This window comes from Lepus europaeus, chromosome Y, assembly GCF_033115175.1.
Source record: "Lepus europaeus isolate LE1 chromosome Y, mLepTim1.pri, whole genome shotgun sequence".
Taxonomy (NCBI): domain Eukaryota; kingdom Metazoa; phylum Chordata; class Mammalia; order Lagomorpha; family Leporidae; genus Lepus; species Lepus europaeus.
The window spans coordinates 14,890,464-14,912,492 of record NC_084851.1 but is presented as its reverse complement, the minus strand read 5'-3'; the positions used below and the strand labels follow the sequence as shown (position 1 = coordinate 14,912,492).

Below are 22,029 nucleotides of genomic sequence, written 5' to 3'. Positions count from 1 at the left end.
CTGTTCTCAGCTCTGCCTGCAGCTTGAGGGGAGCCCTGCTTTCTGCCTGAGCTCCCCTCTGTCCTGTGACCTGGAAACTCTCATCTGGAAGTAAGCTGGCACCCCAGGGCCTCATTACTTCTCTTCTTCCTCTTAGAGATCACTGCACCATGCTCCTGTTGCCCAGTAAAGCCATGATTTCCTGTGATTATTGCCTGTTTTTTTTTTTTTAGTTGTAGAAGGTCAGGTGTGTGTGTGTAAATTGAGTCCCTGTTACTACTATGGTCAGAAGCAAAAGGCCTTGTTTGTTGTCATTAATTGTCAGTTTACTTAGTTATATTCCTTTTTCATTGGTTTAAATTTTCAACTTGTTTCATTACTACCAATATGAAAGATCTGTTAGAGCTATAGACAAAGCCAGATGGGCCAAGACAACCATGCCACATCAGTTACTGCCAGTTGATGGCAGAGCTCCTGGGATGCTTGCTGTAGCCTTGGTCTCTTGTTGCCCGTGGTCACAGCCCTGCCTTTCTCATGCCCAGTGAAGCTGTCTATTCATCTTCCATGGCTGTGAGGCCAGCTGCTCCTCCTCACAGGCCTGAAAGCTGGTGCTGCTGAGCAGGGCCGGCCTGGAGTCTTCTACTGCAGTAACTTCCCAGTGCTCAGGCCAGGAATCTGTTCCCCTACCCTTCCCCTGCCCATGTGTTTCTGGGCTGAGACTTGATGCTGATGAGGCCAGGTTAGGATCTCCCCTTGCCTCCTACTGGAAGATGCTGAGCAAGTTGCTCCTCTTTCTAGATTTAGCACCTAAACTGCAAGGTTACTGTGAGCATTGGATGAGGCTTTGCAACATGTGTAACACATGCAGTAATTGATTGAGTTCATTGTCATTATCATCACCACCACTATCATCATCACCATCATCATCATGATCACCATCATCATCATGATCATCATCATCATCACCATCATCATCCTCACTACTACCATCATCACTTTCATCACCACCATCATCACCATCATCACCACCACTGCCATCATCAACACCATCATCATAATCACCATCATCACCACTACCATCATCATCACCATCATCATCATGATCACCACCATCATGATCATTGTCATCACAACTACCATCATCATCTTCATCACCACCATCATCATCATCATCACCACCACTACCATCATAAACACCTTCATCACCATCATCACCACTACCATCATTATCACCATCATCACCATCATTATCACCACCACTACCATCATCAACACCTTAATCATCACCATCATCACCACTACCATCATCAGTACCTTCATCATCACCATCATTATCATCACTATCATCATCCTCATCATTACCATCACCACCATCATCACCACCACCATCAACATTATCACTACCATAATCACCATTATCACTACCACACCATCATTGCCATCACCATCATCATCACCGTCACCACTCATTACCATCATATTCACCATCAGCACCATCATCATCTTGTTGTTCCTGTTACCGCCAGAGGACAGCCCCTCAGCTGACTATCACATATCTTTACCCTGTGGGCTCTCCTGAGAGGTGGGCTTAGCCTTCTTCTTGGGCCACACTGTGCTGTACCTATCACCCCCTCTCCCCAACACAGTTCCAGTGGCACAGCCCTCGGCCCGAGACTCAGGATTCATCTTCCTCCATGTGTTGGTCTCCAAGATGGAGGGAAAGTCAGCCCCACAGGGAGGCTTTCTCTGCCTGAACCCCTCCCATGCCTATCGTGGGACCCACCCCCTCCCTTTCTGCTTTATTTTTCTTTCCAATATTTAGTATGTACCATGAAATTATATATTTTATTCTTTGTAAATCTTTATCACCATTAACTACAATGAGGGCTATGTCCACAACATCTAAAACCATTCTAGAACATCTAGAATACCTAGTAGGTGCTCAATAAATACCGTTTGATCAAATGGATGGATTCTGGATGCCTGTCCTAAACTGCAGCAAGCTCTGCCCCCTAGGCCAGCAACATTGACCTGTCAGTTAGGTGCATATCTACTGAGCACCTGTTGTGGGTATGGCTCTTGGCACCCATGATGGGTTGAATTGACTGCAACCTCCTGCACTCCTTTTGCCTGATGGGACCCTGAATTCCCAGCTGTGCCTGAAGAGCCTCTGCTCAGCCAACATTCTTGGTCCCCAGTGATGGAATCCAAGGGAGGACTCAGAAAGAAAGACACCATGCCACACATGGAATCCCCTAGAAGGGTAAAAAGAGGATCTCAGAGAGTGCACTGGGATCAAGGGTGGGAGATGCTAGAAACAGCCCAAACCCATGGCCAGCACCTGTCAGGGACTTGCTGGACCAATTATGAGGTGGCTCCCATGGTTTCCCAGTTCCTGGTACTCACACCTACTAGGGTCTTCTCTCCCTGAATGTATACTTGGCCTGGTGGCCCACCCATAATGACTGTAGTACTTCACAGAATAACAGCAATTCTGGTGCTTCATAATAACGAGTCTCTGGCTTCCATCTCCCTTGCCTCTTGTAACCTCTTGCTTGTTTATTCTGATGGAAGGCAACTGCCATGTTGTCAGCTTCCTATGGCAAAGAACAGAAAGAGGTTCCAGCCAAGATCCAGCAAGAAACTCAAACCCTGTGCCAAGACCCCAGTTGGGACCAGATCCTGCTGAGAAGCACATGAGTGAGCTTGGGAGCTGATCTCTTCCCATCGGAGCCTTCAGATGGGACTGCAGCCCTTACTGCCTCCTGGTTGCAGCCTTGTGAGAAACCCTGAGCTAGAGGATGCAGCAAATCTGTGCCTGCATTCATGACCTACAGACACTGGAGGGTCACAAAGGTCTGCAGCAATTTGCTCTGTAGCAACTGATTACGAATGCAGATGATGACCACTGTGGGGAGCCCTGGTCGCTAGACTGACAGTGAGTGCTTACCTCTCACAGTCCCTGCTCCTTTATCACTTCTCCATATGTGGAACTCCCTGGTGGAAGTGCTTGGCTGGCTGCATTTAGGTCATGTGAGGGAGGAGAGGGATCCAGGTGCTATATGGCCAAGTATATGCTTGTGGTAACCTTGATCTTTACTGCTTCCTGGCACTTACTAATTAATGATCAGTTACTGACTCATTACAGACTTGTCCACTGGACTTTAGACTCTGAAAGGCTAAACATTTTCTTTGCTCTTCCTTCTCCTCCACTAAACACAGAGCCTGACATGTAGTTGCCGCTCATTAAATGCTTAATGAATGGATGGGTAGATTGATGGATGGACAGGTAGATTGATGGATGGATGGATTGACAGATCCATGAATAGATGAGTAGAGGTGGATAGGTTGCTGGATGGATGGCAGATGGGTAGATGGATGCATGGATGCTTGGCATCACATGTTCCACATTCCATATATTTTCTTTCTTACATGTGGCAATTGTTCCCAAACTTTCCCTATCATAAAAATCAGTTGGGATGTTTCCTCAAAATCCAGAATTGTGTGCTCCCTCGCAGGCCTGCAGTAAGACCTGGGAAAGTGTATTTTAACAGGTGCTCTCTGCTGTTCTGATGCGTGGGCAAATTTAGGTAAGCTGGTGCTATAACACAGTTTGTCTTTAGACCTTGTCTCTCTCGGAGCATCTGAGTATTTTCTAGCCTTCTTCCTGGAGACATACGAGCTTTATTTCTTCCCCCCAGTCACCTGGGTGGCCTTATCTACATCCTGCCTGCTTTTTCCATGGCCTCCAGGCACTGGCCCTGCCATGGACACTGGGGACCCTTGTGAAGGGCTGTGCAAGGTGCCCCAGCCTCCTCAGCACAAGTGGAAGCCCTGAGTTACTGAACCCATTCAGTACTGGGCTCTGGGGATGGTGAGAAAAGACACGGCCCCCAAGAGGAGTTTCACAATGATCATTAAAGTGACTTCTGCTGCTGTGTGCCAGACGAGCAGGGCGGGGGGGATGGTGAGTGCCGTGAGAGATGAGGTTGGGCATGAGGTCAACAGCTAGCACTTCAGGGGGGCTGCATGGAGCAAGAGCAACTTCAACTGGGCTTCAGCGGCAAGTGGCCGAGTTCAGTAAAGAAGAGATAATTACCTAAAGAGGGAAAATAAATCAAAGGAAGAGGGTGTCAGGCAGGCAGTGAGACTGAGGACATGTGTGGAGTGGGCAGCGGCTCTTCCAGGAGTCCCAGTTGTCCATTAGTGCATCATCAGTCACCTGCAAGGTTTGGTGGCTTGGATGAGCGATCACCATTTTCTTGGCCATAGTTGCTGTGGGTTCGGAGAGGCTCAGCTGTGTGGTTCTGCCTCGCGGTGTTTCACCAGATGGGAGTGAATCCCAGGAGACCTGAGTGACAGGCTCAGCAGGGCATCTGTGCAGCCTCATGTGGTCTCAGGGCGCCTCTGTGTGCCCTCACCACACCGCAGCCCTTGGCTCTCATAGTGCTGGGCACAGTGCTGTCATGGCACCTAGGGCATTTCTGTGGAACAGGGGAGAACACAAACTCCCTCTCTCAAAAGAAGCGCTGTCAGAAATCACTGCTTTCTGCCTTGGAAAACCTGCTCAGTGGCAGCGAGTCTGAGGGGCACATGGGGCCATGCTGCCCCTTCCAAGGTGATCCCAGGACCTGGAGGTGCGGAGGCCAAAGGGCTGGGCTCAGATTGGGCTTGAGGCAGGAGGGGCAGTAAAGGGCAGTGAGCTGGCCTGGCTTTGGGGAGGGAAAAGTTGCTACTGTCAGTGAACAAGTGAAGAAAGGAGAACCACCCAGGGATGTCAGCAGCACCAAACTGTGGACTCAGCTTCTGAGCACTTGGGGACCCTGGGGTCTTTCTCATCCATGCCATGACCCCATTGCTTCTCCATCCATCAATGTCCACATTAGTGCTTTGCATCTGGCAGTGTCCTGGTTCTCCACCAATCAAATTGTGGGCTCTCCCCCCATTCTCCTATGGCTGCAGCAGCAGCAGCTACAAGGAGGGTGATTGTTTTTAGTTAGGTACCTCTAACTGTTATATGGAACCAGGTGGCAGGTGCACAGGCCTTCTCTCCATCACCTTTGCACCTTCCTATGAGTATATGATTATTTAAAATGGAAAGTGGGGGGAAATCCATGTTACATTTTTCTTTTCTAGAAGTGCTTGTTGGCTGTTTCATGCATGCACTCACCATGGTCATTTATGCCTGTAAACATGTACCTCCGAGTACTTGATAATTCTGGAATCTCACATCCTGCCTGTTTCTATTAGGGGTTGCATTTTCTGTCTCTCCTTCACAGTGCTCTGTCTCTGGTACACTCTGTGATTTTTAACTCCAAGATGTTCATTTCCCTTAGAGTTGTATTTTTGCTCTATCCCGAAGTCTGGGTGAAAATCCAGTTCTTCTGGAGCAATTTTCAGTTTGCTTCTGCAGTCTGCAAGGAGTGATTCCAAACTTGGACTGTGTAAGATTTAGTTTTCCTTGGGGGGTATTTGGGCCACCCAAGTGGTACGGATTCCAAGGCTGTGTTTCATGATGTTGTCACCCAGCGGCTGTGACAAGCTGGACAGGTTTCCTTCTGCCCATCCGAGGAGGCTCACCTGTGGTTCTGGTGAGCACTCTGGGTACCCTGCTCTGAGCGTGACATAGGCTCGCTGGGCACCGGCTCTGATCTCCCAGGCCTAGGCTGATGCCAGGTGAGAAGCAGCTCCTGCAGATGGAGCCCTGCTGCCCCTCTCCCATGACTCAGCTCCCTCACACCATGGAGACCACCCTGCTGCCCGCCCTGAGAACTGTGCCAACAATATTATGAGGAGTGCTCAGGCCAGGGCCCAGGCTCTGGCAGCCAGAGCCTCTTTCATTTGTGGATCCGGAGGGTGCCAGCAGAGGCAAGATGGAAACCCTACAGGGTGCAGCAGAGAGGAGACAGGCTCTGCAGGCAGAGCTGCGGTTCAAGGTCTGGCCTGCACATCGGCCAGCAGCACACTTTACACATCCACCCATGCACTCCCTCATCCATCTGTCCATGCTCTCACCCACTCATCCATCCACCTACCAAAGCATCCACCCACCAACCCATCCCCTCATCTATCCCTAATCCACCCACCTACCTACCATTCTACCCATCCACCCACTCACCCATCCACCCAACTTTCCACTCATCCATCTACCCTCATCTACCCCCATCCACCCACCTACCTGCCATTCCACCCACCTACCCATCTACCCACCCATTCACCCATCCACTTATCTACCCACCATTCATCCAACCTTTCACTCATATATCCACCTATCAATGAATTCACCCACCAACCCATCCCCTCATCTACCCCCATCCACCCACCTACCTGCCATTCCAGCCACCTACCCACCCGTCCACCTGACCTTCCACTCATCCATCCATCCATCCATCAACCACACACTCACCAGCACATCCCCTCATCCATCCACCCACCCATAATGATTCCTGGAGTATTTCCTCTGCCTGGAAGTGAGTCAGTGGAGGAGACAGCCCCAGCTCTGTCCTCATGGAGCTGGGCATCTTAGGGAGGCCTGACCACTGTGGCTGGACTACCCCTGCAACAGGAACTGCCAACCCCAGGACAACAGAATGAAGAGGCGGGACTCGTGGCAGCCATCACTGCAGGATTGATGCTGCTGAGAGCAGGGCATCAGGCTCTGAGCCTGGGGGTTTGCTATGTCTTGCTGGCTCTCATGCCCCAGGACACTGCAGGGCAGCATGAAGACCCCCACCTGGGCAGTCTCTAGATCCTGACTCTCTCAACCCCAGAGCCCTGAACCAAACTCGTCTGTGTTCTCCAGTGACCCAACTGTGGTAGTGTGAGCAGCAGGGCCCTGACCAAGGAAAACTTGAGGGCCATGTGTTAATTAAATTCCTTTTTTATCATTATTTTAAAGGCAGAGTGACAGAGACAGAGACAGAGAGAGAGTTTTCATTCTCCTATTCACTCCCCCAGATGGCCACTACAACTGGGGCTGGGCCAAGCTGAAGCCAGAAGCTTCATCTGGGTCTCCCATATGGGTACAGGGGCCCAAGCACTTGGGCCATCTTCTGTTGCCTTCCCAGGTGCATTAGCAGGGAGCTGGATCGGAAGTGGAGCCAGAGGGACTTCAACTTGCACACATATGGAATGCTAGTATCATTACATAATGTTCTCATTTGTCTTTTCGAATAGAATTTCTATTTTGTCTGATATGAGGATGGTAACTCTTGCTTGTTTTTGCTTCCCATTAGAATGGAATATATTTTCCGTCCTTGTTCTTCAATTGGTTTGTATCTTTGTTGATGAAGTTTTTTTTAATGCAGAAAATAGATGAGTTTTGCTTTTTTGTCCACTCATCCAGTCTGCATCTTTTAATTGGAATATTTAGACCATTTAAATTTAGGCTTTTGTTTATACATAATGGCTTGACGTGGCATTTTCCATAAATTTTCTTATTGTTTGCTTTGGAATTACTTTTTACTTTTTCTAGTACAATTCTGAGTTCAGGTTCTTTCATAATGATGATTATCTTTCTCTGTTTCTGTGTGTAGCACACCTGTAAATATCATTTGTAATCCTGGAGGAGTGGTGGGAGATTCTTTCAATTTCAGTTTGCTTTGGGACATCTATTTCATCTTCATTTATAAATTAGAGATTTTCTGAGTATACTATGCTAGGCTGACAGTTTTTACTTTTTTTCTTTTAGGACTTAGGCTATGTCTTTCCATTCAGTCATAGGTTGTAGAGTTTTTGATGAGAAATTAGCCTCAGTGGAATTGGATAACATTGAAGGTAATGTGGCATTTTTCTCACACATAATTTAGAATCTTTAGGTTTTACTTATTTTTTTCTTTTTCTTTTTTCTTAATTTATTTGACAGATAGAGTAAGACTTTGAGAGAGAGACAGAGAGAAAGGTCTTCCTCCTGTTGGTTCACTCCCCAAATGGCTGCCAAGGCCAGCGGTGTGCTGAACTGAAGCCAGGAGCCAGGTGCTTCCTCCTGGTCTCCCATGTGGGTGCAGAGTCCCAAGCACTTGGGCCATGCTTCACTGCCTTCCTGGGCCACAGCAGAGAGCTGGACTGGAAGAGGAACAACTGGGACTAGAACCCAGCACCCATATGGGATGCCGGCAACACAGGCAGAGGATTAACCAAGTGACCCCAGTGCTGGCCCCAAGATTTTACTTTTAAACATTTCACTATGATGTGTCATGGTTAAAATCTTTTCTGATTTTGTCTATTCAGATTTCTATGTGCTTTTCGTATTTGTGTGTCCCTAGCTTTGTGCAAATTAAAAAAAAATATTTCTGTTATTAATTAAATAGACCTTAGAAATCTCTTCTCTTTCCACATCTTCAGAAACTCCTAAGGCACATACATTAGGTCAATTGATAGTATCACCTAAATTGTGAACACTATTTTCAGTTTTTCTATTTTTTCTTCTTTTTTCTCTTGGTCTGAGATACTTCCAAATATTTGTCTTCTAGCTCAGATATTCCTTATTGCTTGTTCTGTCTCAACAAGTCTATTGTTAATGATATGAATGTATTTTTATTGCATCTATTGAATTATTTGTTTCTGAAATTTCAATTTGATTTCTCTTTAACATCTCTGTCTCCCAGAAAAATTTTCACCATATCATGCATGGATGTCTTTAAGTCATATATTTGCTTTTCTATGATTTTGAATAATCTTATAATCATTCTTTTTATTTCTTTCCATGTATTTCATCATTTCCTTCATCTTCCGGTTCTAGCAATGAATCTTAGGGTCATATTGCTTTATTTGCTGACATATCTTGTATTTCTATGTTAATTTTTAGGCATTTGTGGGAGCACTTTTTTTCCCTCTGGTGGCATCTGTCATTGAAATAGGCATCTGTGTCTGTAGAGTATCTGCTTTTCAGTGGATATACAGAGGCATGTGCTGCATGGGAGCTGGGTGATCAGTGATCAGTGCTTGAACATGGGGTGAGATTGCAAGTTGGGTTTGATAGAATTCCTCTGCCATCAACAGGAGGTGGCATGATCCCCTCAGCTGGTATGATAGCCTGACCTTCACTCTCCTTATGTGATTGATGACCAAGATGAACCCACAGTTGTTACAAACCTCTTCCATGCATGTATATGAACCACACAAAGGATCTGTGCAGTCCTCAGTGTGAGCAGAGATCCCTCTTCAATGACATGCCCCAAGCACACAGGGAGTTCTGAGTTTCTTAATCCAGACACAAAGATTGCTCAGAGATGTAGCTACACATCATGCCCTATCATTGTTGTCGTTGAATTCTCTACAATGTTGCAGTGGGTTCGTTTCTGAGAAGAGCAGCGTGGTGGGGGCAAGAGGCACGGAGTCAACACACAGACCCCGGGAGTCCGGTGAGAGCAGGCTTGAGGTGAGCAGCCTGCAGACTCGTTTATTACAGTTGGCACAACAGCTTATATAGCCAAGACCAGCCAATCTGGTCTTTTTTTACCCATATTTATTTACAAACATTTATTTCCACAGTGGAAACAAAAATCATCAAAGTCAAAACTGATTCTCAAAAGTGCAGTCACTGCCCTCCAATTTTGTTTGCCCAAATACCTTTAATGCAGCAAACCATCAAACCATCTCATGCACTTAAGAAATTGTTCATTAAAAAAATTAATCAAAACCTCTTTTCCATTATTTTCAGGCTCTTATGATATTAAAATTAGTATGTTTCCCTGGCTTCTTTGTTAATAGTAATAAATCCACCACTGGGGAGTACGAATTGTTTTATTATCATCAACATGGCACTTATGTAAATGAAATCTTGTCAAGTACATGGTGACTTGGGTTTTGTTTCTGCATCTGTCACCTGGCGACATACCCCATCCAATCACAGCCTGTCGCCAGGCATGTTAAATTCCATCCAATCACAGCCTGTTGCCAGGCAGTTTCCAAAGCCAGGTGGGTTTCAAAGCCATTCCTGACTAACTGACGATCGCTTGCCAGTGGCTACCTTGGCATGGCCAGCTCATTCCACTACATATCATGAAGTCACAGATTTTCCAGTCATAGAATACAGGTCTCCCACTCTCACAGGGAACAAGAATTCTACTCAGTGTGTGTATCATCCATGTGAGTGTGATCATCCATGCAGAAAGCCAAGGTGTTCCCACAACCAGCTGTCTGTCAGTGCTTCACTATTGCAGTTTGTGTCTCAGTGTCCCTGATGGAATGAGGGGAGAGGAGTGCCTCATGGGACTAAGTTGATGCTCCAACCCATGCCAACCCCGCAGGCCAGACTTAAAATCATTGGGGACTGCAGATTTATCCCTGTGATAAAATCCCTAATTACCCCACATACCCACCCTGGCAAACCAGGTGAGACAATACTCCAGGGCCTGCATCATTGTTGATATTGTGAGAGGGAAAGCTTTGTGAACTGTGCCTTTTTTAGTTTAGCCAGGATTCCTCAGAACAGCAGGGCCACATCCCACCCAGAGTGCAAGAGGAAAGGAAAAAAGGCAGAGTGTCTCTGTATCTACCCCCCTCCCTCCTGCAACAGTGATCTGCAGTCAGATGTGGGAGGTCTAGCACCACTTTTGGACTTCAGGACATATTGGCTGCCACAGACTGTGTATGCACACCCAGCAATTCTTGAAGTCACCCTCACACAGTCAGCAAGGTCACTCACAGGAGTGCAGGAGCAACTGACACACTGGTCTCCACTGCACCAACTTCACTCACATGGCAACAAGAGGAAGGGGAACCAACCCTACAAAGGGAAGTGTAGCCTGTAGTACTCTCCTAAGTGTCCAGCACAATTGTGAAGTGAGCAGAGCTGTGGCTGGCAGGTATTGTGCATGCCAGTGACCCAGATATCTTACCAGAGAGAAAGACCCATATATCTCACTGGCATAGAATCTGGTTGGGAGGACAAGACTCAATCCAGCAGGCTGGAACACACAGAGACAAGAGCTCTGAGAGCACCTCAATTCTCATGCAGTCAGGATGGGGTAGCAGGGTATAGTAGCTCCATCTGCACAGCTTGACCCTGAGAGTCCTGAGTGCTGATACTGAAAAAATAATGTGATCCTGTGAGAGGAGATAGGGTGTAGTGGGGTTCTATGCTGATTGGTTGTATAGAGCAGCTCACAGCAGATGGAACAGTGCTCACATGAGGGGCTGGACATACTATATGTACACTTCATACAGCAGTGTGTATGAGCATTGTATATGTGCTCACTTTGGCTGCACATATACTAAAAATTGGAACAATGAATGCTGTACACACCAGGAGCTAACACTGTGCACTTCTCAGCCTGGAGAAGTGGTCACAACAACAGAGGTGATTATTCTTCTCCATCCTGTTAACCAAAGGAAAGCTACCATGCCCAACTTGGGTGTTATCCCAGTTACTCACATCTTGAAGCACTGGGCAGAAATCCCTGGTTATACGTACCACACACATCTTGGTATTTACAGAATGTATAACACAGAGGCATAGTTTAAAGATAAAAAGCCATCAGTGGGTAAAAAACATTTTAAAAATAACTGCAAAAATCAAGAAAAAAGAAAAAGGACTACACTATGACCTCTGCAAAGTAGTACAACAACATTAAAATACAAAAACATTAAAATGTGAAGGTGAAGAGATTGAAGAAATGCCAGAAATTGAATTCAAAAAAGTAAACATAGGATTACTCAAAACTAATCAAAAGTAAACCCACGAGATAAATAAAACCATATCTGTCATGAATGAAAAATTTTCCCATTAAATTGAGATTTTAGGAAGAAATCAAAATGAAATACTAGAAATTAAGAATTCAATAGATGAAATATAAAAATTCAGTGACAACCTAAACAACAGAGTTGGTGAGGCAGAAGAAAGAATATCTGTTAGAATACAAATCTCTGGAAATTTTACAGGCATAGTAAAAAAGAGGAAGAAATTAGAAAACTTAAAAACAGAGTTGAAGATGTATGGGATACTATCAACTGACCCAACAGGTTCTCCATGCCCAACCTTCAATAGGCCAAATGAGAATTGAACCCAACCCAAAAGAAGTGCTATCTGTGGGGACTCTTCTACATACCCAGAAAAAAAATATGACATAGTGTGTCTGTGGCCAGCAGATATTGTACATGCATATGATCCAGGGATTTTACCAGAGGGAAAAATTCATGTTCCTGACTGACTGTATAGCTTAGAGGCTGCATCTGCAAGGGTAGGACACACAGGCAGTGGCTCCAGGAACTCCTCAGTCACTCCGTGGACAGGACAAGCTGGCAGAGCAGAGTGGACCCACTTGGAATCCTTGATCATGGGAGCACTGGGTGCTGAGGCTGTGAAAACACTGTGACTGGATGAGAGGGGGCAAGGTTTAGCCATAGTTCTGGGCAAGCTCTGGATACAAAGCCACAGACCAGAACTCCTTGGTTGCCAGGGCAGCTAAGTATTGCAGCAATTGTGCTCACAGAGAGGACTATGCAGATCATCTGTGTGGTTCATACAGCAGCACAGATGAGTGCTGAAGACACTGGGGACTAACACCTGGGCATTACTCAGCTTGGAGGAGAGGAGGTGAGAGTGTGATCACACCAACAAATGTGACCACTCTCCTCCCACTTCTTTTAATAAGAGGAGAAGTATTGAGTCCAACTTGGTTGTTACCCTGGCTACTCACCCCTCCCTGGAACACTGACCAGAGCTCCCTAGCCACACTCACCACACAGCTCTTGGTATTCACTGAAAGTACAGAAAATCCACTAAGCCACATAGGCAAAGCTCAAAGATAAAAGCCATTGGAGGAAAAAAAAACAACATTTAACTCCACTAGAGCCTAGAAATAAATGCAGAAATTAAAAAAAATAAGGAGACACCATGACCACTTAAAGGAACACAAGAATATTTAAATATTAGAATGTGAAGATGAAGATATTGATGATGTGATGGAAATGAAATTCAAAAACTTAATCATATGATTACTAAAAAGCAACCAAAAGCAAATCCATGAACTAAAGAAAATGATATGTGACATAAAAGAAAAAAAATCCCATGAAATTGAGATTTTAAAAAGAAATCAATATGAAATATTAGAAATGAATTCAATAGATAAATAAAAATACAGCAGAAGCCCTTCACAACAGACTTGGAGAGGAAAAATAAAGAATATATGAGCTAGAAGACAAATGTTTGGAAATCATTCAGTCAGATCTTAAAAAAAAAGAATGAAATTAGAAAACTGAAAAAAACAATGATGCAGATTTATGGGATACTATCAAACAATCAAATATATAAGTATTAGGAGTTCCTGAAGGTGTGGAAAGAGAGAATGGAGTAGAAGGCCTACTTAGTGAAATAATTACAGAAAACTCCCCTAATTTGGAGAAAGGGACATTGAAGAACAGGAAGCAGACAGGACTCCTGAAAGACATGTCCAGAAAAATTTTCACCTTGACACATTATTGTCAAACTCTCTACAATAAAGCATAAAGAAAACATCCTAAAATGTGTACTAGAGAAATGCCAGATTATTTTCAGAGGATTTCCAATTAGACTCACACAAACTTCTAATCAGAACCCTGTAGGCTAGAAAAGAATGATGAAACATAATCCAAGTCTTAAGGGAAAAAACTGTCAACCAGGAATATTGTAACTTGCAAAGCATCCATTTATGAATGACAATGAAATAAAGACTTTCCATAATAAATGGAAATTAAAAGAATTTGTCACCACACATCCAGCTTTTAAAAAGATGCTGAAGGATTTGCCACACACAGAAATACAGAATGAAACCCACCATTGTGACAGAATGTGAAGACAGATAATCCCCCACTAAAAGTACAAAAGAAACCCAAAGTGATTGATAGCAACACTGATGAAAAATGGCACGGTCAAGTTGTTACTTATTAATAGTTACCTTGAGAGGCTGGTGGTGTGGCACAGCAGGTTAAAGCCCCAGCCTGCAGCACCAGCATGCCATATAGGAGCCAATTCATGCCCCAGCTGGTCCACTTCTGATCCAGATCTCTGCTATATTCTGGGAAAGCAGTAGCTGGCCCAAGTCCTTGGGCCCTTGCACCTGCATGGGAGACCTGGAAGAAACTCCTGGCTCCTGGCTTCAGATAACCTCATCTCTGGCTGTTGCAGTCAACTGGGGGTGAACCAGCAGATGGAAGACCTCTCTCTGTCTTTTTCTATATATCTATCTCACTCTGTAACTCTGTCTTCCAAATAAATAAAATGAATCTTTTAAGAAATATTTACCTTGAATGTAAATGATCTCAACTCTTCAGTTAAAAGATGCTGACTGACCCAGCTCTCTGCTGTGGCACAGGAGTGCAGTGGAGGATGGCCCAAATCCTTGGGCCCTGCACCAGCATGTGAGACTGGGAGAAGCACTTGGATCCTGCCTTTGGATCAGCACGGTGCGCTGGCTGTAGCACATTGGCAGCAACAGCCATTGGAGGGTGAACCAATGGTAAAGGAAGACCTTTCTCTCTGTCTCTCTCTCTCTCTGTCCACTCTGCCTGTCCAAAAAAAGATACTGACTGACTAAATAGATTAAAAACAAGACCCATCTATTTGCTGCTTAAAAGAAACACAACTCAGAAAGATACACATAGACTGAAATTGAATAGATGGAAAAAAGATATTCCATGTGAACAGAAAAAAAGCAGGTGAAGCCATCCTAATATCAGACAAAATAGACTTTAACACAAAAACTATTAAAAGAGACAAAGAAGTATACTATGCAATGATTAAGGCATCAATACAACAGGAAGATGTGATTATAATTAATGTATATACACCCTAATACAGGGTGCCTGGCTATTTTTTAAAAAAAATCTACTAATGGATTTAAAGGAAAGTATAGACTGCAATACAATAGTAACAGGCACTTCAGCACCCCACTTTCATCAACAGGTAGATCAACTAGAACAAAAATTAACAAAGAAACAACAGAGCTAATTGGCATCATAGATCAAATGAACCTAACTGATAACTATAGAGCTTTTCACCCTACAGTTGCAGAATATACAGTCTTCTCCACAGTGCACAGAACTTTCTTTAGGATAGACCATATACTAGGCCATAAAACAAGTCTCAGCAAATTCAAATAAATCAAAATCATACCATGAACCATCACTGATCACAATGGATTGATCTTGAAAAAAAAAACTCAAGAATGTCAAGAACATATGCAAACACATGGAAAATGATTAACATGCTCCTAAATGAACAGTGGGTTATAAAAGAAATAAAAAGAGAAATTTAAAAATTTTTCTGCAATTATTCAAGATGACAATACCTCATATCAAAATGTATGAAATACAACAGAAATAGTGTTAAGAGGGAACTTTATAGTGATATGTGCCTACATCAAGAAATGGGAAAGTAACAAAATAGATGAGGTGTCAATGCATCTCAAGGACCTAGAAAAAAGAAAAACAACAAGCCAAACCTCAAATTAGAAGGAGGAAGGAAATAATTAAAATTAAGGAAGAAATACAATTGAAACCAAAATACCATACAAAATATAAATGAAGTGAAGAGCTTTTTTTTGAAAAAGTAAAGTTGACACATCATTGGCACAGCTAACAAAAAAATAAAAATGAAGAAGATGCAAATCAATAAAATCAGAGATGAAAAAATAAATAATAATACAAATAAAAAGATGCATCAGGAAATACTACAAAGAGCTGTATGCTAATAGAATAGGAAACCTAGGAGAAATGGATATATTCCTGGCACATACAACCTACCTAAATTGAGCCATGAAGACATAAATCATCTAAACAGACTATTTATCAAAACAGAGATAAAATCAGTAATAAAGGTTATTCCAACAAAGAGAAGCCCAGGTCCTGTAGGCTTCAAGGCAGAATTCTACCAAACATTCAAAGGAGAACCAACTCCCATTGCAATTGAAAGGGAGGTAATCTTCCCAAAATCCTTCTATGAAGCCTGCATCAACTTAATTCCTAAGCCAGAAAAAGATAAGACAGAGAAAGAGAACTATAGACTAATATCCTTGATGAATGTAGACACAAAAATACTCAGCAAAATACTACCTGATCAAACCCAACAACACATCAGAAATATCCTTCACCCAGACCAAGTGGGATTTACTCTATGCAGAGATGATTAACATCTGAAAATCAATAAACATGATTAACCACATTAACAAGCAGAGGACCAAAAACCATATGATTATCTCAGTAGATGCATAGAAAGCATGTGACAAAATCTAACACCCTTTTGTGATGAAAACTTTAAGCACATTGGGTATAAAAGGAACATTCCTCAATATAATCTAAGCAATCTAAGACAAACCAACAGCCAACTTTTTACTGAATGGGAAATAATTGGAATAAACTTAACCAAGGATCCCAATGACCTCTGTGATAAAAATTACAAAGCTAAAAAAAAAGAAATGGAAGAAGACATAAAAAGTGGAAATATTTTCCATGTTGATAGATTGGAAGCATCAACATCTTCAAGATGTCCAAACTACTGAAAGAAATTTATAGATTCAATGTGATCCCAACAAAATTTCCAATAACATTCTTCTCAGATCTAGAAAAAATGATGATAAATTGATATAGTAATACAAGAGACACCAAATAGCTAAATCAAATTTATACAACAAAACATGAAGTGGAAGATATCACAACACCAGACCTCAAGACATACTACAGGGCAGGTATAATCAAAACAGCCTGGTAATGGCACAAACAGACATGTAGAACAACAGAGCAGAACAGAAACCCCAGAAATAAATCCACATATCTACAACCAATTTATCCTTGACAAAGAATCAAAAAACAACTCCCGGATCCAAGACAGTATCTTCAACAAATGGTGCTTGGAAAACTGGATTCCCATATGCAGAAGTATGAAACATGTCAACTGCCTCACACCTTACACAAAAATCCACTCAAAATGGATCAGAGACCTAAATCTACAAAGTGATACCATCAAAATACTAGGGAATATTGGGTAATGCCACAAGGTGTTGGCATAGGGAAAGGCTTCTTAGAAAAGCCCCCAGAAGCACAGGCAATCAAAGCCAAGATTAACAATTGGGTTACATCAAACTGAGAATGAAACTCTGTAAATGAAACTCTCAACAAAGGGAAAAGGTGATCAACAGCATGGGAGGAAATATTTGCAAACAAAACAATTGACAAAGGATTAACTTCCAGAATCTATAAAGAGCTCAAGAAGCTCAACAACAAGGAAACAAACAATCCAATTAAGAAATGGGTAAATGAACTAAAGAATTTTTTTGAGTTTCAAGAGAGGAAATTCAAATGACAGATAGACACATGAAAAAAATGTTCAGGATTGCTAGCCATCGTGGAAATGCAAATCAAAACCAAACGTAGTTTTCCTCACTCTTGTTAGAATGACTATCATTTAGGGGCTGGTACTGTGGCTCACTGGGATAATCCTCCGCCTGTGGTGCCAGCATCCCATATGGGCACCGGGTTCTAGTCCCACTAGCTCCTCTTCCAGTCCAGCTCTCTGCTGTACCCAGGAAGGTAGTGGAGGATGGCCCAAGTGCTTGGGCCCTGCACCTGCATGGGAGACCATGAGGGAGCACCTGGCTCCTGGCGTAGCAGCCATTTGGTGAGTGAACCAATGGAAGACCTTTATCTCTGTCTCTCTCTCTGTCTATAACTCTACCTGTCAAATAAATAAAAATAAAAATAAAAATAAAAATAAAAATAAAAATAAAAATAAAAATAAAAATAAAAAAGAATGACTATCATATAGAAATTAAGGAAAAACAAATGCTGGCAAGAATGGGGGGAAAAGAATTCTTTAATCCATTGTTGATGGGAATACAAACTTGTACAGCAACTTTGGAAAACAGTATGGAGATAGCTCAGAAAGCTGAATATAGACCTACCACATCACCTAGCCAACCCACTCCTGGGAATTTATCCAAAGGAAATGAAATCATCATATGAAAGAATTATCTGTACACTTATGTCCACTTCAGCTAAATGTAAAATAGCTAAGATATGGAATCAATTCAGATTTCCATCACCTCAAAGATGGATAAAGAAATAATGACTGATATACATGTGTAGTATATACACATATACTACACAGTGTTTAAGAAAAACAATAAAATCTTGTCTTTGCAACAATGGATTCAACTGGAAACCATTATATTAATGAAATAAGCCAGTCACAAAAGGACAAATACCATATGGTCTTTCTGATCTATGGTAACTAATAGAGTACTTAAAATGTAATCTATAGGAGTGAAATTGACACTTTGAGGCATGATATGTTGAACAGCCCATGCCTTGATTATTGGGGAATACTGCTTTTCTTGTTTGTTTTTGTTCTTTACTCCTTTCTTTCTTCATACTAGTCAGTGAACACTCCACTTGGTGTATGTTGAATCTTATGAGTATAAATATTAATTGAAAATTGATTTCTGTAAAAAATTTGAATGGAAGGATCAGTGATCTGTTGTAGCAAGTAAAGTTTCAACTTTTCTGCCAGCATCTCATATGGGTGCTGGTTCAAATCTTAGCTGCTCTACTTTCCAATCCAGCTGCCAACTATGGCTTTGGAGAGCAGTAAACTGTGGCCCAAGTTCTTGGTCTCCTGCACCCATGTGGGAGACCTGGAAAAAGCTCCTTGTTCCTTGCTTCAGATCAGTGCAGCTCTGGCTGTTGTGGCCATCTGGAGAGTGAACCAGCAGATGGAAAAATGGAAAGTATCTCTCTCTCTCTCTCTCTTCCTCCCTCTCTGCCTCTCCTTCCCTCTCTGTATAACTCTGGTTTTTAAATAAACACATACATCTTTGAAAAAGGTGGCGCTCAGCATTGCACATCAAGACTACAGTGGTTATCACCTCACATATGTAAAAATGGATATTATCAAAAAGTAAAAAAAAAAGATAAGTTTTGAACAAGAGAAAAGGAAACACATGAATTTTAGGAACGTAAATTGATACATCCACTATGGAAAACATGATGGAGGTGCCTCTAAAAATGGAATGAAGGACAAAGCTGTCCCACTAATGGATGTGTATAAAAAAGAAATAAAATCACTATCTTTAGGATATACTGCACATGCATGTTCATGTAAGCATTATTCACAAGTACAAGATATAGAAATAACCACATGATGTGTCAACAGATGAAAAGAGAGAATAAGACACATACACAAGGTGAATCAAATTCAACCTTAAAAAAGAAATTCTGATGTTTTGTCACAACATGAATCCCAAAGTATGAATGTGGACCTTATGCTATTTAACATAACACAGAAAAAATAAATGCCACTTATTTGTGGAATCTAAGAAAGTCAATCATAACCCCAGAATATATTGCAGGTTTCCAGGGGCTAAGTGTGAAATGACTGGTGCATCTCAGGTTGTTGTGGTCAATTGGAGAGTGAACCTGAGGATGAAGACCTCTCTCTATCTCTCTACCTTTGCTTCTCTCTCTGTATAACTCTAACTTCCAAATAAATAAATAAATAAATAAATAAATAAATAAATAAATAAATAAATAAATAAAAATAATTATGGATCCCTGTTAGGAATTTGGAAAACATTATTCTGAGTGAAATAAGCCTGTCCCAAAGGGACAAATATCATTTGTTCTCTCTGATCAGTAACAACTAACCAAGCACTAAAAAGGAAACCTATAAGTGAAATGAACACTATGAGAAATGGTGACTTGATCAGCCCTTGCCCTGACTATTGGTGAACAACTTAATATGTTATCCTCTCTTAGTATTTTTTGTTTGTTCTACTTAATACTTTTGGTTGAATACTGTAATCAATACACAGTTATTATTAAGTGTTGAAACTTAACTGAAAAGTGATCGCTGTTAAATATAAGAGTGGGAATAAGAGAGGAAAGAGATGTGCAATTTGGGACATGCTCAAGCTGACTTGCCACAAACGGTAGAATTAGAAACATACCAGGGGATTCCAATTCAATCCCATCAAGGTGGCATGTACCAATGCCATCTCACTAGTCCAAGTGATCAATTTCTGTTCACAATTGATCATAATGATAGGACTATTGATAGGACAAATGGATCAGATAAACAAGACTACTGGCTGCAAATACTAACGGATAGAATAAAAAAGGGAGAGAACTATCCAACATGGGAAGCGAGATACACAGCAGGCTCATAGAATAGCAGAAGTCCTAAACAGCATTCTGGCCTCAGAATCAGCCCTTAAGGCATGTGGATCCAGCTGAAAAGCCCATGAGGGTATTTCAGGCATGGAAAGCCAAGACACTCTGGCAAAAAAAAAAATGACCTACATGAAAGATCTCTATGAGTGAGATCCCAGTGGGAAGAACAGGTCATCAAAGACGGAGGTACCTTTCTCTGAAGGGAGGAGAGCACTTCCACTTTGACTATGACCTTGTCTAAATATGATCAGAGCTGGTGAACTCAAAAGGCTTCCATAGCTTTGGCCACTTGTGATAAGAGCCTAGGGGGATTACTGATGCCATAAACAAGAGTGTCAATTTGTTAAGTCAACAACAGGAGTCACTGTGCACTGCCGCAGACTGGCTCTCGCGGAGACACAGACCGAGGGAGAACAAGGGCGAAGGCTCGAGGAGAATCAGGAATTGGCAGGGAAATGACAGACAGACACACACGTTATGAGTATGCTGCTGCGATTTATTATAGTAAGGCTTGGGTTTATATAGTAAAGGACAATGCTACAGGCAAATGTTAAACTTTTATCACAAAGGTTGACAAAATGAGTTAAAACAATGATGTCATATGAGTGGTTTTATGAGGAACATAGTGGGGGTATTGTTTTTAGATAATTTACTGAGAATGAGAATTGATCTTTGGGTTAATGGGTAATTTTGTTTTATGAATTGTTTAGGGGAATTACTGCCCAAAGTTTTGCTTGCCTTTTAGATACTTGGAGATAATCCCTGAGCAATCTTAACATTTTTCTGTCACTATAATGGGAACCTAATGATATGTTTTGACTTGCATTCCTGGCTTCCTCGTAAATAGCTTTAGTAAACAGAGGGGCAAAGATTGTTTGATTTTCTCCATAATCTTATGGGAAACGTTAACTTCTTTTTTTTGATTTTCTTGTTTCTGATAATTGTGAGAGTAAGCAGTAAAGTGTAAACACAGCAGGTAGATAATGCATAATGAGATCATCAACAGAGCAGGGACACAGCGTCCCCAGAGCCAGCAAGGGCATGTCTTGGCTTCCATTATGTGAGTCAGGGGTCATTACAACTGCGGACTGCACAGGAACCACCTGAGGCCCCACTTCACAGAGCTCTAACCTCAACCCTGCAGCCTTAGACCCCCAACGCAGCAACATCTTGCTACGCGGGTATCACAGCTGTGGGCGTAGCAGTGCACTTACTCTTCATGTAGGATCTCTGCCCTAATGTGCTGAACATTGTGATTTAATGCTATAACTAGTACTCAAACAGTATTTTTCACTTTGTGTTTCTATGTGGGTGCAAACTGTTGAAATCATTACTTAATATATGCTAAACTGATCTTTATATAAAGAGAATTGAAAATAAATCTTGATGTGAATGAAAGGGGAGAGGGAGTGGGAAAGGGGAGGGTTGCTGTTTGAAGGGAAGTTATGGGCAGGGGGGAGCCATTGTAGTCCATAAGCTGTACTTTGGAAATTTATATTCATTAAATAAAAGTTATATATATATATATTTTATATATATATTTTATATATAATTATGGGTAAAAAAGAGGGAGTATGAAGAAAGGCAGGAGTTTGGATGGGAGGGAGGGAGGGGGAGAAGAAGCATCATATTCCCAACTCCTTATATATTAAATTGATGAAGTTGCATTCCTTAAACAAAAATAAATAAATAGATAAATAGACCTAGTCATGCACATGTGAGCTGCAGAAGCCTTTACTTACCTTATTAAGATGGCACTTTCTTCCTGCTCATCACCAGGAACCTTTGTGGGGGAATAGAGAGAAATCAGCATGCTCTTCTGTCACAGGGTCAGGTGGGAAAACTGTCCCTTACTGTCCTACCAGGCTTGACTCAAAGTCAAAGCTGTCCACATGGTTCTCCCTAAGG

General features: G+C 42.3%; 1 protein-coding gene across 1 annotated transcript in view; it reads left to right on the top strand.

Annotated features, from left to right (window-relative positions):
* Positions 1-3,850: 3,850 nt before the first annotated feature.
* The window catches only part of LOC133754110 (DNA-directed DNA/RNA polymerase mu-like), a 29,718-nt gene continuing 11,539 nt past the window's right edge, over positions 3,851-22,029 (top strand). The window contains exons 1-2 of the mRNA XM_062184687.1: positions 3,851-3,946; positions 5,316-5,423. Coding sequence (XP_062040671.1) covers positions 3,851-3,946; positions 5,316-5,423 — 204 coding nt within the window. The remainder of the gene's footprint in view (positions 3,947-5,315; positions 5,424-22,029) is intronic.